General features: G+C 42.2%; 2 protein-coding genes across 4 annotated transcripts; one reads left to right on the forward strand and one right to left on the reverse strand.

Moving 5' to 3' along the window:
* Nucleotides 1-238: 238 nt before the first annotated feature.
* LOC143306060 (phospholipase A1) lies at nucleotides 239-2,960 on the forward strand. Of its 2 annotated transcripts, XM_076692083.1 has the most exons (6): nucleotides 239-709; nucleotides 793-896; nucleotides 973-1,265; nucleotides 1,332-1,427; nucleotides 1,503-1,748; nucleotides 1,819-2,960. In XM_076692083.1, exons 1-6 carry the CDS (start codon nucleotides 239-241, stop codon nucleotides 1,890-1,892), a joined length of 1,284 nt encoding a protein of 427 aa, XP_076548198.1. In that variant the 3' UTR covers nucleotides 1,893-2,960. The 2 variants fall into 2 exon arrangements, with proteins under 2 accessions (XP_076548198.1, XP_076548197.1); XM_076692082.1 differs by having other exon boundaries at nucleotides 973-1,427.
* Nost (Nostrin) lies at nucleotides 2,599-12,658 on the reverse strand. Of its 2 annotated transcripts, XM_076692070.1 has the most exons (10): nucleotides 11,821-12,658; nucleotides 8,818-10,143; nucleotides 8,065-8,625; nucleotides 4,943-5,031; nucleotides 4,787-4,866; nucleotides 4,352-4,476; nucleotides 3,733-4,197; nucleotides 3,322-3,651; nucleotides 3,091-3,243; nucleotides 2,599-3,021 (listed from the first exon to the last, which is right to left on the reverse strand). In XM_076692070.1, exons 2-10 carry the CDS (start codon nucleotides 9,757-9,759, stop codon nucleotides 2,599-2,601), a joined length of 3,168 nt encoding a protein of 1,055 aa, XP_076548185.1. In that variant the 5' UTR covers nucleotides 9,760-10,143; nucleotides 11,821-12,658. The 2 variants fall into 2 exon arrangements, with proteins under 2 accessions (XP_076548185.1, XP_034186752.2); XM_034330861.2 differs by lacking the exon at nucleotides 11,821-12,658 and having other exon boundaries at nucleotides 8,065-8,619; nucleotides 8,818-11,813.
* Nucleotides 12,659-17,042: the final 4,384 nt, after the last annotated feature.

Below are 17,042 nucleotides of genomic sequence, written 5' to 3' on the forward strand. Positions count from 1 at the left end.
GTTATCTAATACAATAAAGTACCTTTTTTCTGTGGAATAATATAGACAAAGATAAACAATAATCTTTCAAATGTGTTGAAACTACGGTTACTGCGTTCGAAAGTAGCTATATAAACTGTGTTACCACAGAGTCGTGAATTCTGTTCCTTTCGTCTGTTGTGTACGTACATGTTATTACGACCAGATCATCGAAATATTTACAGTGTGATTATTTGTTGTAGCTAGAGACTTAGATAAAATGATTCTTTTTGTATTACTTTTCATTAAATTATCCTTACTTTCTACTGTGCACAACCAGGTTTTGAAGAAAAGTGCAGATATAAGTTTCAATTACACCGATGAAAATTCATTAACTTTGAATAGTTATAATTTATCGGACTTTCTGTTTTCGCCAGTAAAATTTCATACACGTGCTGGAGCAGATTTTGAACCACATCAAGTAGATTGTTTAGGCCTAGGAAAAACGTTAGCCACTGCATTGGAGTGGTTTTTTATGAGTAAACCAAATGGATCAAACGCTTTGAATGTTCAGTTTTTATTATCTTCAAGAAAACAGCCTGACCGTGTTGAAGTAATTACTGGTAAACAGTTTGGTTTGGAGTGGACAGATTTTCAAATTGTACGAAAAACGGTTATAATAGTTCATGGATTTTTATCACACAGTCAAGAACCATGGATCAGTAGTATGGAAAAATCGTTTCTTCAATGGGTAAGTTTCATCTTAAATATCTACTGTACGGTCAATCATTTTCATTGACTCAACATATTAATATATTTTTCAACGTTTTTCAGGGTGACGTAAATGTTGTAGTCGTAGATTGGAGTTCAGGCAGTAATACTTGGAATTACTACAAAGCAGCAGTTAATACAAAAATAGTGGGATATCAAATTGCAAGGTCTGTTTTGCATTTTATTATATAAAGGTGTTATATTGTTCATATATGAATTTTTCACGGAGATTCGTTTGTAAAGGTTCTTAGAATACATTGAAAATGCAACAAGCACCGAGAGTAATTGGGGGCCACTCTATTTAGTTGGTCACAGTCTAGGAGCACACATTTGTGGAGTTGCTGCCAAAGAGTTGAAAAAAAGGCAGAGCAAATGGAAAATAGAAAGAATAACAGGTTTGGATCCAGCGCAACCTTGTTTTAAAAATGCAGACTCGACTGTAAAACTTCACAAATCTGATGCGCCATTCGTTGATATCATTCACACTAACGGCAGATTGCTTTCTGATATTGGATTAGGTTTGCCAGAGCCTATAGGTTGGTTGTACTTCTCAGTAATTTTAACTTTTCTTTTCAATTACTATAAAAGTTTTTTTTCATCAGGTCACGTTGATTTCTATCCTAACGGTGGCAGAAGTCAACCCGGTTGCGTAAACATGAACTCGTCGTATTTTGAATACTTACCAATTCCAATAACAGGTAAAGTTAAACATGCATGAAGTGCCATACTTTGAAAGTAATTTTATTTTTTATTAAGTATCAGTTCGATTTCAGACATTAAGAATTCTATATGTAGCCATGGACGTTCATATATCTATCTAACAGAATCGTTGATGTCCGACGTTAAAAATAACTGCACTTTCTGGGCACATTATTGGGATTTATCGTTCCGAAGCTTGAAGCAATTAGCTAGAGAGTCTTGTAACAGAAACGTTTGCACCGAAATGGGCATAAACGCGATCAATTATTCTCAACGCGGAACGTTTTTCGTTGCCATATCGGACAGCGTGCCATTTTGCAGTAAGTCGAAAAACACTGCGCAATTTAATCATTGCAAAATTATTTAAACGATACATTTTCATTTCTCTAGGTAACAATACTCGCATAACAGACGAGGCGATAACCGCGTTGGAAAAGGATTACGTGGACCAACTGGATGATTAAATTGTAATTGTTTCATAAATAAGAAAACCTTTAATTTTTGACGATGTACGAAACTTAACTCATTAAATACAGCTAAGTACTATTTACAAATATATTTCGAAAATTGACCGATTTATGTACATATTCCGCCACTTTAATTGCATTATTTTCAGCAGCTTCGTAAATAAATGATACCTTCTATCGTCAACTATTTCCTGCGCCCTTATCAGTGTCTTTGATAGTATTTCTACTAACATAGAAACAACGTCGTACCATCTCGCAGTATTTCGCCTTATACTAACGTTATAAATTAATTACAAATTACGGTATATAAATTATAAAAATTACACGAAATATTTCGTTGTATAAATATTTTTCTTTTTTTCAGATTACGATTTATCACTTCATCAAATATATTAACAACTTGGCCTTAAGTTTGGTTTTTGCATATCTACTATTATTGGCACGCGAACTTAAGAACCACGTCGAGATACGAACGATACAGTTCAACATCGAATGTTTTAATTCAAACGATCGATGTTAACGTTTATAATCGTCACACTCGAGATTGAAGTGTGCTTTGGTACCTTTTTTGATCCGTTTAATTATCATTCTCAGTTCTTCTTCTTTTAAACCCGAAGTGTAAGTTTCTGCTTATTAAACATCTTTATTTTTCACAAGATGTTTAAGCAATTGATCCCAGAAAAAAACAATGTTCTTCGATAGATCAGTGAATAACTTGAACGTAGGTGGCGGGAAATATTCCAGTTCGTCCTCTACACTCGCCTATCCACCAACCATCCGGTTGCTTCTGATGCACCGTTATCAAGTCTCCGGGGTTCAAGCTAAGCTCGTCGTTCAAGTTCGCCGAGTACTGATAGATCGCCCTACACTGTTCCGTTCCATCAGATTTGCTCGTCGTTTCGGCAGCGTCCACGTCTTGATTGTTATTGTCCTCGGAATGACTGCTGAACTCGTCGAAGTCGCTGAAGTCATCTTCATCGGGTGGGTTCTCGGAGTTTCCGTCCCCGGCCGTTCGATCGGCCCAGTGACGGCTGTCAGTGTCGTGATCTGTTTTCGACAAATGAACATCTATCTCGTCCTCGTCGTCTTGAATCTCGAACGATTCGTTCTTTGCCCACGAAGGAATCTGGAAGCAAGTAAATTTTTATAATCTCCTACTCTCGTGCTGCTTTTAGCACGATCGTTGAATACGCACTTTAAGGACACTTTGTTGCAGACCCTGTTTATCCCTGGAAACCAAAATGTGCTCGGCTAACGGATGTTTACCGCGTTTACTACCTTCCACTTCCGCCAAGGTGCCTCCAACTTTGTACCTCGCCGCTTCTAGATACAACAACATGGATCGCATCTGAAAGAAGAACCCAAATTATCAATGATATTCCAAGTAACGTTGAAAGAACAAGGGAAGAGGAATAGTGTTTCGTACATGATGTAGTTTCTCCGTGACATTCTGCGTGCTTTCGTCAGCCGCGAATGCCGGTGTCGCGACGAAAGCTCTGTGGAGAGTTTCCAGGCCCTCTCTGCCGCGTCTTTCGCGATCCAAGTCCTGCCTGATTAGATGAAGAACTCTTACTAACGCCTGCTTTCGACGCTCTCTGTTCATCGCTAGGGTAACGTGCTCGGCGTAGAAATCAGGGAGCAATTGATCGGAATTGCATCCGTCGTTGCTCTCTACTCTGCGAATAAGATTCTTCAGGATCTCAATGTCTTGAGACACGTTGCAGTTGCGTACTGGAGCTGCCAAACGGTCTGCACTCTAGATAAGGAATGGTAAATTATTGTAATTTATTGTGTAAATAAGTTTCGAATATTTTGTATGTAGCGTTAATAAATGTACCTGTTGCAGACGGGGAGCCAGAGCTTGCAGGTGAGCCAGATAAACGTTGGCTAAATCTTTTAGAGCGCTCAGTCGTTCTTCCTCGAGGAGTTCCATTTGTTTAGCCCCCTTCCTCATGGTACTTTCGTATTCGAGCCTGGCTCTCTCGGCTCTCACGCTCACCGTGTAAAACTCGGTATCCGCCCTACGAGACGAGTCCTCGGCCTTTCTCCTCCTCGCCTCGAGTTTGCTCGCCTCCTTCTCCGTCATATGATGGTTCGAGGATTTGTTGTTGCTCTGCTGGCTCTGGCTGATCGATTGTAACCGAGCCAGATCCTGCAACCTCTCGTTTTCTCTCGCGCTAGCGAAACTTTGTTTCTTACTTTTCGTCGCGACATTTCGCCACTCGTGAAGACTTTTCCCCGCCTTGTCAACGGAATTCTCGATGGATTTCCTCGAGCGTCCTTGAGCCTCTGCTACGCCCACCTGTGGAACATGGAACGTGTATTTTTACTACGCGGTATACCTTTCTTTTTCTTATGTAATAACACGCAAGATGAATGAAATTCAATTGCTGATTGAAAATTGCTAATCGATTGTTCATAACAGGCGATTAGATTTCTTAAGAATGCACACTCACTCGCAGGGGTTTGGCAAGTTGCTCGCCGAGCGTTAATCCCCAGATCCTGTGGGCTTCCGCAGCAGCTTCCATCTCCTCGCCGACGCATCTCCATGCCTCGTTCACACCTCCGGCGCTGTTACCACCTGCGTAAGTCGTGCATAAAACACGCGTCTCATTCGATCCATCCGCAGTGGTCACAAATTATTCACCGTTTAAAACAGAATCTGATTATTTTAACTGAAATTTTAATTACTTGCAACTTCTACATAACACACTTAAATTTACAAATATCATATTTTAAATTTTCGTTACAGGCTCGGATAAAAAGGTAATAAAATTTCGCCAAATTTGAATTTTTTAAAACGGCAAAAGCTTCTCGAGAAACCTCCAATCATTTTGTCGAATTTCAAACGGTGAGCGAATAATTTTGTGATCTTACTGTATATATTATACCTTGATCCTTCGCGCACGCCTTCGTTAATTTAATGCTCAGTTTGCTGAGCCCTTTGGCATAATTAGCTTCCAGTTCCGCTCTGAAACAATAAACAGATATTTAATATAAACGTATTCTTTCACAGAAAGCCTCGAGATTCTCCTGATCCAATATACCTTTCGTGAAGTATCGACGCCAATTCCTTGCAGAAATCCCCGCCTTGTTTCACGTACCGTCGAACATCCTCGAAACCGCCTTGTCCACCCTATAAGTAACAAAAGTCTAACATTAACTCTCGTTCGGTTTCAATTTAAAAACGCAGCCGGCTCGAGTTGTACGCTTGAATAATCGTTTACGAGGAACGCAGAACGTAGCGGTAACCACGCATCGCGGCTCGAGAGATGCAACGTTTCTAATGTCCACCGAGTGAGTTATAACGATTTCTTTCCGCCACGTCGGACCTTCCGGAGAGGAGAGAGAAAAGAAAACAAAAATGATGGAATTTACGATCGATATAGGCTTCCGTTTCGCTCGATATCTCGTCGCTTTGCACAGAGCTGAAGTTGCAGAGATTTACGAGCAACCAATCGATTTATAGCATTCTTGGGCCGTGCGAAAGGAAGGAAAATTGAATCGTACGAAGCCACGCGAACGCTTGGCAAAAGGAAAGTTAACCGTGTGTTTTCGATGTCTCGATAAGATTACCCTCTCTGTTTTGCTTCGTTCGTACAATCTCTCGTTGATGACTTGCTTCTATGATCCGCGTAAAAAGTGAAATAATGCGTACTTTTTTTTCTGATCGAATTACGACTTCCTTTCTTTATTTAATATCAATTACACGTTTCTTTAAAAAAGGTTTTCGTAGCTGGTAATTATCGTTTAACGCATGGAAGAAGATTGCCAGAACGAAACGAAAGCTCAGTGATTTGAAGTAAATGAGAATTTAGCGTGGTAACGTGGAAAGTCATCCGACTAGAACTATATTTTATAAGTGGTAGCCAGAAAATCGAGTCGAGCGTAACGTTAGAAAATACCGGTAAATTACATTTCCGATATCATTTTCTCCAACAGTTGATTATTATTTTATCTACAACGACGACCGCACGTAACACACTGGAAAATCCAGATGTATAAATAAAATCCAAAAATTGTACACCCATGTGACCGGTTTCTTTAGCGAACGTGTACCGGTTTCGGTTTTCGCAATTTAACGTTTCACCTCGAGAATATATAAATTTGCCAAGTGCCGAAAATATTTTGCAGACATTCGTGCGAATTAATTTACTTCTTCGTTTCGTTTCTTTCCGATCAAATTGAACAGGCACGATCGAGGAAATCGTTCTTTCCCTTGACCAAGAAGATAATTTCGAGGTTAGCCTAATTACGGTGGTATCGCGAGAAAACGATCGATCACGTACGGTGAAGGATCAACTTTCTTGCCATCCATCTCTGGCAGCCAATAAACAGAGAATTCTCGGATGAAATGGAAAATCATCCGATGAAAATTACGATCGAAATCAGCTTGTTTACCAGACACTCGAGCCGGCTCAAAAAACTAGATATCTATACGTAGGAATAAAATATGTCAAAGCTGCGTTGATGTCGAAACTCCTTCGAAGTAAAAGGTTAATTGATACGTCGAGCTTGGATATTACGATTGTAATACCATGGTCGCGAAACAAATGGGCTATCGTATGCAGCAGGTGGTGTACCCTATTCCTACACAGCTTCCTGACTATCCTAGAGTTACACGCGGAAGAACTTCAAGGTTCGATCGTAACGATAATTCGATACTTCTTTTGACTTTGCATCTTTTTTTAATTTTGAATAAATTAGAACAAACTTGAGGTTTAAAAATTTAGCCCAGACCTTAAGGACAGGTCTGGGCACTCGTTAGAATTTTAGAAATTTTCAAACAGCTGCTTTTTTTTTTTTTTTTTTTTTTAACACTATTTTGTCAAGGTAGTTCAGAGTAGCCGGATTTTCATGTAATACTTGAAAAGTGAACGGTCTAGATAAAAGCTACAATTTTATCACCTTCGATATGGAAATTAACAAGCATTGCGAGAAACCTGTATTACTGTAAAGGATAATGACACAGTACATCGCAATAATACTCTACTTAGCATAAATTAATTAGCGAACTCGTGAAAACGTTCATGTTTCTACTTATGGAATCGACTTCAAATTTCTTGGACAAACTAAATTTGTTAGCGAGTAGCGGTACCGAGGCTGGTCGTTAAATCTGGTTGTTTCCGAAATAGGTAGGCAAAATCGATTACTGTATTTCGAATGGTAGAAAACGGTGAAAATCAAGGTTAACCGCGACGAGGGAAGAAAAGTTTCGAATATTAGCGAATACAGCTGTTCTCGTACGCTGCACACGATTCCTTTCCCTTTTACCTTCGAGAGTTCCTCGACTTTGGGTTCACGCTAAGCCGGTGAAATCGACGAGGTCGCGGGTACTATCACCGCCGTCTGTGTATTAACGCTCGTTACTAGTTTCCATGAGAAGACACCGGCCTCTGCTTTCGTTTCTACGCTCAATTTCATACTCCTTTCTACAATTTTTACGATTATCTTTAATTTCCTTTCTCGTGGATTTTGTTGTTTCTTCGAGAATCGAGTATTAAGTAGACATCGATTCAAATTTTCGCGCGTAAGCGTTCAGGGGCGAGTGGTGGGGATGCGCACGCCTATGTATACCGGGTGATCTCCCTCGCGGCGTCAGTCTTCCCTGGGCCGCCTAGGGGAAGGGTCGAAAGCCTAGGACGGCTCTTTTCTTTGGGAAAACTGTACCATCGACAAAATATAAAAACAATGAATCCTTTGTAATTCGAATATGTCTTTCATTATTAACACGATCGTCGCGGAGAAAGAAATAAGCAAGCACGCACGAGTGTAGAAACAAAGTCGACTATTTTCTCCGTCCAACTTTCCCACACTTTCCACGCTTTGATCGTTTGCATCGGTACGATACAGCGCAGCGTTTACGTTTGCCAGGAGCTATCGGTGCAAAATGTTCGTAACAATCTCGATGTATCATAATTCTCTGAAACGTGTAACGATAAGTCTAGATGCGTTCGAGCGGAAGAAGATAAGCGATCGAAATCAAAATTGCGAAAGCGTTTGATTAAGAAGTCGGTTAAGATTGTCGTCCGGCGTGCACAACAAAGCAGATAGACAGACAGAAGAGATTAGAGAGGTTCTTATCGATATTCGTGGGAATAATAGAAATACTCGTCGTTCGGTTAGAAGTGTAAGCGGCAAGTGTAACGAAACGGAACAACGTAAGTACCTCTTCGGGCTCGTGAACGTGCAGTAGATGAGTAGAGGCCATTAACCCTCTGATTGACCCCAGCATTCTCCTCTTAATCAGACCTGCTTTCCGAGCATGATCCCTGTTGTTCTCGATCTCTACGATCGCGTGCTCTTCGTGTTCCGTATCGGAGCACAGTTTGTCCATACTGTAAGAGGAAATCGGAACAATTTTCTCTTTCCCCTCCTCTTGGAAGACGTCGTTCGAACTACCAACAACTTGTCTTAAATTATTCGAACTCTTGCTCGTCTTTATCAAAGTAATATCACTATCTTCCGACGAACGTATCGCGTTCTCTTCCGAGACCGATGCCAAACCGAACTCCTCCACCTTAGTGATCGATCCGAGTTCTTGAGTACTGGCTTTGGTCAGATCGTAAGACGCGCTGCTATTCTTCGAGGGAACACGAGCTTCTCCGGTTAAAGCACCGACAGCCTGCAACCTGGCGTGCTTGTTCACCACCTCGTTGATCCTCGTCGTCTCGTCCCGTAACCAATTTCTCATTTTATCCCATGCTTTCCCAAATCGGTGTTTCTGCAACTATAGGATCCCCATAGATGCGCGCTGTACTGTGTTTGCCAATCGATGGATCAGACGCGACGATAAATCAATCTATTTTCTTGAAAAAATTCCGGACCGAAATGGTATCGCGATGAAATTGGAAAGAGTTAAGCAAACGCTGTTATCGTCGAGTCTGATCCGCTCGCAAACGACAGCATCCGTAGATTCTACCTTCTGACGTCCGTTCTTCCATCTCGGTGAGTTACTCGAGAGGGTGTCGTTGGAGCATTCAGGATCGGAATAAGATCCCGACATGGAGGCGATTCCCGCGTCGTAGCTATCCGACTCCCCGTACCGTTTTCGTCCGTACTTCAACGACCTCACCAATCGTTTAGCTCGATCGTATCTATCCTTTCCATCGGTCGAACTCATTTTACTGGTAACGCATTTCTCGTCGACCAAAGTGTCCTCCGAATCGACTAGACTCCGCTCCTTCACGATCGTATCGGACACGCGCGATTCCTCGATCGTCCCGCGAATCTGTTCGCGGTGCGCTTCTGCCTCGCGCCGACTTTCTACGACTTTCTCGGTTTCGATTTCGTCGGCCACGTGTAAACTCTTAGGAAAGTCGTACAGCCGATTTTGCGTGGACGCGTCTTGACTGTTGTCGAGCGTGTCGGTGGCCGTGGCCGTGACCGTGACCGTGGCCTTACCGATACCCGTAACAGTTTCCTCGGCCTCGCTGACGGAGGACCGATCGAGCACCACGGATGAGCCGTTCGCTCGGAGGAAACTGAACCTGATCTCCGGCACCCCGTCCTCGTCGGTTTTCACCGAGGAGACCGCGGTCAACTCCACCGTGTTCCTGTGCCGTTTCTCACCGCTGTCCATGCGTTCCATCGTCGTCTCGCGGACGTCGCCCGTTTCGAATATTTCCTCGCTCACCACCTGTTCCTCCGTTTGACACGCTTCTTCTTCTCGCGCTTCTTGCTCGTTCGAAGCGTTCGATGTGTCGCGAGCCTCGGGAAACTCGTGGCAGTGGATGATGACGGGCACCGGGACGTCGTACCAGATAGTTGTAGAGCTACCGTTACCCTCGTTATTACCGTTGCTCAACGACGATAATTTTCTGATCGACTTTAGCGACGCCCACGCGTGTCTCGCCTCTTCCATTTTTCTCTCGCCACCGAATCGCGAGGCTTTTCACTCGAAACGCGTGTCCGGGATACGGTGGAAACGAGTTAACGTCCGACTGTTCCACTCGCGGTGGGAGAAGCACGGTGGAGGCTTCGAAACGATAGGAAGGGGAGGTTGTCTTAATTGGAGCACCACTGTTATTCGTCGCGTACCGGTAATTTGCATCGCGCGATAGGCTAAATAGCCTATTAATATTCACAGAAACCTGACTTTCGTAGCTCGGAACTGATAATTCATTGAATAGAAATCTTAATTAGTATAGAAAAGTAACGATTATAGTCTTGAAATTCTATAACACCTCATTCGATTACATAATTGTTTCACCTCGACGTTATCAGCTCGGTACTTAAAAGCTGTAAACTTTCCAAACAACCCAATTCAAACACTAATTACCATTATCTCCGCGAAACTGTAACCGTGTTTAAAACGTCGTGTAACGAACGCGAAACCACACGTGGAAACGGCAAACTTGTAAGAGTTTGCACGCGGTCACTGTGCAGGTTCATCGAACGAGGTCCCCTCTCGCGAAACGTTCAACCACGACGATTTTCTTTCGACTTTGATGTACAATTTTCAAACGGCAGATCGTTAAGATCGGGTTCAGATTCGCTGGCAGGTTCCCAGCAAACGGGATACACTCGCGACGCGTTCGACAAAAACAGAGATTCCCGGCTCGGGCAACCGTGCCACGTTCGACCCCAGCTTTTCACCGTAAATTTCCAGCTATTCGAAACATCGGCCGATTCGTAAAAAACCGGCTAAAAGGTACGAACGTGGATCGTGAACGTCTCGGTCGCACCTTGCTCCAGTACGCGTTACGTAAACCATTCACCGCCGGTTATCGTTCAGCTTTTGCGTTCCAATTTCGCAAATTATCGTTTTTTCCAGCCTCTCCTCGTCGCTTTACCGCGCACTTTGCACCTCGACCGATCACCAGCCGCGTTTGTTTTTCACACGGTCCCGATCACGGTGAAGCACATTTTTCTTTTTCTATTGGCTTTCACAGGTTGAACGACAAGAATTTTACGAATTCGCGTGCACAGCGAAGGTAAACAGCTAAATATAGACGCGACGTCCTCTAATTAATTATCAGTCGATCGGCAGATCGATCGAATCAATATCGTCACCGGTGCACAGATTACTCGGTCGTTCAAGGTTTACGGTGAAGTAAAATCTCGAGAATTTCAAACTTAATACTTTTATTTTAATTCCTTCCGATTCTATCGCGCCGTACAACCGTTCGACGAAGAATAATTTGATTTAGCGGATCGAAACGGCGCGATTTCAAGCGTTTATTAACCGGAGAGGAAAAGAACGGTAGGAGCGCGTGATCGCGTCGTAATTCGAGGCTGTTTGCGCGGCGACGTTCCACTCGTGACTGGATCCACGTTGAATACCGCGTATTATACAACAACGTCAAACAATTATATCCGTATTATGTTGCGTACACGCGTATTGCACAAGAGAACAAACGGTGCACCGTAGCGTACCGCCAGAAAAACGAGAGACGACGGTACCGCGAGAAAATTTCAGTTCAACGTTAACGCCCTCGCGTCGTAAATCTTTCTTACGATACCCGGAAACGTTCGCAGTTTCGAATAAAATATGCTAATTACGATTCTTGATGCACCGGTTTTAAGTGGGAAGAAGAGGAGATCATCCGTGTCGTGAATTTAATTTGATTCATTATTTAATAAGAATTACCTAAAAAATGTTATCTAGAAAAGATTCCAGGTACTTATTCAATTCTACGATCGACTATCAGGCCGATCTGCATATCGAGTTGAACGGAATTGCAATCGATAGCTTTGTATGTCGAACGATCGTCAAACGATATGATTCATAAAAAAACACGAGTACGTTGAGTCACGTAGTGGCTTGCATAAACGAGCAAACGACGTTGTTATTTCACCTAACTCGGGTACCTGTTGAATCGGCGCTTCCTTCGAACCAGGCCCGATACCGCATAGAAATATTGGATTGTCGTACGGTAGATTACGAAACGTGACATAAAAGGTACTTAAAATATCGTTATACCATAGTAAAGGAATTCTTCGCGAGTTTCTATTCGAAGCTCCAAAGTAAACCGTGTAGTTTACTGAAATAAACAATCGCGGAGCACTGCGTTATTTTAACCCTCGGACGCCGGACCGCAGAGAGAGGCCCGAATTCTCATCTTCTAAATTTTACACACTGTTCCACAACGTTGCCAAAATCTACACGTGCTTCGATGACACGAGTCGTTAATTTCAATTATACATCACTCGCGAAATTGTTAACTTCCATTTGGATATTCTATTCAACGTCTGCTTGTCATTTTCGCGGTACACCAATGTGTCGACTATTTCGCTATGTATATTCATGGAAAAATAGTTTTTGATAGATATTAGAGACAGATGGGGATGACACTGGAATAATGATGGATCAAAAGAGAAGCGCGATGGTGATGGCACTAAACGCGGTCGGAAACGCAACGCGTGTTGCAGCGTAATGCTCCGAAACGAATGTGACGAAGAGCGGATAGTTGAGGCGAGTAACGCGTTTCTAGGCGGGAGGTTATTCTTTTTCGTTTCCGACTTATATTTAGCCTCGTTCGAAGCGACACTCGCGCGTTACCGAAACATGCTGTACACGTGCCGAGGTAGTATACGTAACGCTCGCCTATCACCGAATGCAACTGCAACTGCAACTGCGAGTTTGGTGACCAGTTCTTTAACGAGGTCGCGTTCGCGAGCTAATGGCCCGGCTCGAAAGTATCGCAATCATTGCAATTACGAGAACGATAGGTTCTTCTTCAAATTTCTACCCGAGTCATTTATATTTCTTTTACGCAAACACTATCGAGCGTTAAGATTACGGACAAAAATACTTTTCCCTCAGAGAGAATAAGTTTCTTCGACTCTCACCTTTGCTTTCTCTCGATACTTTTCGAAGGATAATCTTCTTTCGCCCGTTACGCCGTTGCGTGCAAAAATATCGGACCGATACGATAAATCGTACAAACACTTTCGTTTGAAACCCGCATCGAACAGATAGGAAATTCGAACAATGCCGGCTCGATTCGTTTGCACGCGACTCTATGTAAACGTATGTGGCAACCTTGTTTAACAAACACGCGACTTACACATCGTAAATTCTGAAACCTTCGGCTTTGTTGCATTCCAGTTATGAGATACAACTGTCTCGCGATAACGATTCCGAGTGGAATCAGCTTCTTATCGTTTCGAAAGCATTGCAATTTCACGGTTCATAAATCCCCCTTGTTCTTTAATTAAAGGACCTTAAATGTTCCTTAATTCAAATCGAACGAAAAGGAACATTTCCCTCCCTACGTTCTTATAATCGTTTACTAATTAAAAGCAGAGGCTCATAAGAGAAATTTCGAAGCGATAAGTAGAGAGAAAAATCGGATTACAAGTTTTAAGAACTACTGTTCGATAAACGATTAAATAAACAAATTATATAATCGAATGAAATTCGTGTGGGTGAAGGCGTTAGAGAAACACGATCACGGTTCACGGTGTTTTGCACGCGTAACAGGACGTGCGAGTGCAAAGACACGAAACCTTAAGAAGCAGGCTTAAGTAACTTGCTTGAAAGAAGAAAAAAATAAGCGACAGAAAGAAAGGAAGCCGTGATGACGGAAGTAAACGGACGAACTATCCGGTGTCGAAGCTTGCCGCCGGCCATCGCGCCGGCCTCTTACCTCGTTGACCCACTACCCGTTATAGAAAATACGCTTTTTCCCGTTTGCGCTTGAACTTGAAGCTGCGATCAACGATCTCGATGGAAAAACTGTAATTACATTTTTTCCTCGACTATCGAGATGGCTGCCGAGTTTCGAGTCACAGCGTTAACACTAGAACAACAGGCGATTGACATATACCCCTTCTAAAATGATTTGTTTTTCAAATTAATAAGTCATTATGTCTCTATTTAGATGATAGTAGTAGAGCTATTCAATAGTGTTTGAATATCTCAGTTCGTCTCCTAAGACACCGTTTGGAAAATAAAAAAATAAAAAGAAAAGGATCGATGACGCGAATTCGTGCACATGTTTCGTATCCGGCAGAAGAAGAAAACGCTTCTACTTACTAAGAGATCCCTACGGTTCTTCGGATGCATGCAGCCGGAAAACCATTGACATTTGGAAAGCATCCTGTTACACGCTCTCTGTATCCACCTTTCCTTTCGATCCTGGTTATGCAACTTTTGAATCACAGTTCACTAGGTAAATCGCGTTCGATAGGAAAATCTCATCGCGGCCACGCATATATTCGCATCTAACTTGTTTCTGATTCGATAAACGCACGAAAAATGACTGGTACTAATGATGACTTAAGGGATGTCGCGGCGGGAACGCGTAAAAAAGAACTGAGGCAACGTATTCGTAGAACAAAGTTCACACGAAATCTTACTGATAATACAATGTATATACATTCATCGTAAAAGTATGTTTTCACTTATCGGATGATCCATTGCCCGATGGATATACCTGACCATTTTTTACTTTTTTCGGGACATTGTAGCGCGATTAAGTAACATGACATTTCGGTCCCGTAATCTCGTCGATGGAATTCGAGTAAAAGCGTTTTCGCAAAGGAAGTATTGTCCCAAAGTTAACTTTATCGCTGGTCGATTCTCGCATAGTCGTTATTAAAACCTGAGACGTTTTTAATCTTCGCTCCGAATTCCTCGATATCTATCCGCGATAACCACATTATTGATACGCACGTTTAATGATTGAAACATGTAGAACAATTACGTAAAAGAAAAATGTGATAGTCTACTAGTAAAGAGAGACAAGTTTTGAAATCCATTGTACCTCCAACAATGGCACTTTTCAACGTCATCGTTGCTTACTTTCTCCTCTCTGGTTTTATCGGGGAAATAAAAACACACACACAAAACCGATGTATCGTGAATTGTAAGTACGTCGTCGTTAGGGAAATAGGATGGAAAGGACGAATTCGGTTCGAAAGCTACGCGTAACTATTCGCTAGCCTATTTCTTCGATCGAACCTGATTCCTTCTCTTTTTCTTACTTCGTAAATGAAACTACAGATGAGAGGTGGTTTCTTCTAATAATACGTTGTAAAACCTGCGCGTACATTGCGAGTTACGCGTATTTTCTTATGGGTGTGTCACGGTATAGCTACGCGAAATTCCTCGGTAAACGAGGCTTCCTTTAGTTTCTTGCCGCTATCGCGAAAACCTTCTACTTCGAAGCGATGACTTCTCGAAGTTTAATAATTAGAAATACCGTTGGCTGGGTCACGATTGACCCGATCCCCTAGTTTGAGAGATTTAAATTTTAACCTGAAGATTAATGACCTCCAATTTTAATTAATCAGACCTGAAATCTCTAATTTTCGTCCGCCCTTGGTAGCAAGTGCAAACTCGTCCAAAGGCGGACGAAGGCGTATAATAGAATATTACCTTGTAACAATTACAAGACAATAAGCAGCTTTGTTAACACTTTGCCGCAAGCGGAGGCCATCGACGATCGGATGTAATTTGGTGAAATAATTGAAGCGAAAAAAATCGCGTATATGTCTCCGTGTTACGACGCATAATTGTAGTAACTCTGATCGTTTGAAAAGTCGGAAACGATCGAAGGAAACGCAAGGCGAAGCATGTATCGTGCGTTTGGAATATAATCAGCATCGATACGCGTTCCGCGTAGGAATCGATACGAGTTGGTCGTATAGCGGTCTCGTAATGATACGGCGACGAGAATCAACCGGAAACGGTTCGTCAACCGGAACGAGGTTCTTTCACGAACCACTCGAGCTGCGAGCACCGTAACAAAATGTAAGCCCGAACAAATTCTATCGTCTATTAAACAGACGAAACGCGATCGATCGTACGGAACGACCGATTTCTTACTACAAAAAAGCTCAACTCCAAGAATCAGACAAGGTACCTGAAAAACTAATTTCTACACTGATTTTATTATTCAAGTATTATCAAAGTCCTCTTTATATTTCCGCGTCTAGATTTCATCGTTTCATAAGCAAATTTTTGTCGATTTATCTTCGCTCAATAACTCGATATATAAAAAAATGGTATATTAATAGCCTGTCCGTTCGATAACACGTTAATAGGTCAACGTTGTTCACGTTTTCGATTAATGTTACTTCTGATCGGTTTAATAACGTAAGATGTAAGGAAAGTGATCGTTCGAGGAGCCGTGACAAAGAATAGGATAAATAGGAAAATGATTGAAGGCAGAAGCTTTCCATGGGAGTGGAAGCTGTCTTGTTGCGTGAATCGCACGGCTGTCCGGCATAATAAGATGCATGTCTGTGACGTAAGACTTTCACCCCTGAGGGTCCTTTTGCCGGCTTCGAATCGCGCCTCTCCTTCCTTTTTAATCCTCCTTCTCTTTTTCTCATCTCGACCGGTGCATGCACCGATGCATTCTCCTTTTTCATTCCTTTTTCCACCCACCCTTCCCTCATCGGCTCGACCGATAATTACGTAACCGAAATATAAAAGTTTACGCTCATGATCTCTTGACGATGTAATAACGTTGAAGCTGAGAACCGCTCCTCCGGTTTCCACGTCTAATCTTGAAACTCCGCTTTCTCTATCTCGGAAGATTGTTCGAATTGCTTCTCCTCGCTCTTGGTACGTTTCAGTTTATTTACCATCACTTTACCGGCCGGTGATTTTTCTCTAACAAGATAACTGCTTTTTCAACATCGATTGCCTCCTTTTTACGCGATAAAATTGATCAGAGAAACGATCGCGATAAGATTTATAAAATCAACGATGAAGGTAAATCGAACGGCAAGAGTTTTAACGAGTACTCGGTAAATAAACTTCAATGCCGTTCACCTACGATCATCTTCGTTTACGTTCTGCTAATTATTCTTATTGTCCGATCGAGGTTGTTAATTACCTTCTGTCGTATGAAATTGTCGATATTCGACTGGTCGACGGCTAACTGACCAGTCGTTTCACGAACAAACGGTGGGAGGATTTGTTTGAAAAGGAATCGCGAAGAGAAAGAAGCTAGCAGAGGAGATACAAACGAAAACCTTGTAACAAATTTCCTTTTATACGTATCGGAGACTCTCCATTATCTCGATGCTATTATTATTTAGACGGTATTATATTTTTGTAGAAAAACGGGGATCAGTCCTTCCTGAAACTCGACGGCACACAGTCATTGTCCATCAATAAGTACAGCGTCATCCGTGAACAATTATCTCGCAGTGGAACAATAACGCGTCATCACTGCGATAATCTCA

This window comes from Osmia lignaria, chromosome 14 (genome assembly GCF_051020975.1).
Source record: "Osmia lignaria lignaria isolate PbOS001 chromosome 14, iyOsmLign1, whole genome shotgun sequence".
Taxonomy (NCBI): Eukaryota; Metazoa; Arthropoda; class Insecta; order Hymenoptera; family Megachilidae; genus Osmia; species Osmia lignaria.

What these genes read in the sequence shown, in the direction of transcription:
- Nost (XM_076692070.1), bottom strand. Translation starts at nt 9,759, where the DNA reads ATGGAAGAGGCGAGACACGCGTGGGCGTCGCTAAAGTCGATCAGAAAA. An exon ending in ACGTTCACGAGCCCGAAGAG is followed by an intron (nt 5,032 to 8,064) that starts GTACTTACGTTG and finishes TGTTACTTATAG; the next exon opens with GGTGGACAAGGCGGTTTCGA. An exon ending in GCGTCGATACTTCACGAAAG is followed by an intron (nt 4,867 to 4,942) that starts GTATATTGGATC and finishes TTATTGTTTCAG; the next exon opens with AGCGGAACTGGAAGCTAATT.
- LOC143306060 (XM_076692082.1), top strand. Translation starts at nt 239, where the DNA reads ATGATTCTTTTTGTATTACTTTTCATTAAATTATCCTTACTTTCTACT. An exon ending in CTTACCAATTCCAATAACAG is followed by an intron (nt 1,428 to 1,502) that starts GTAAAGTTAAAC and finishes GTTCGATTTCAG; the next exon opens with ACATTAAGAATTCTATATGT. An exon ending in GGACAGCGTGCCATTTTGCA is followed by an intron (nt 1,749 to 1,818) that starts GTAAGTCGAAAA and finishes TCATTTCTCTAG; the next exon opens with GTAACAATACTCGCATAACA.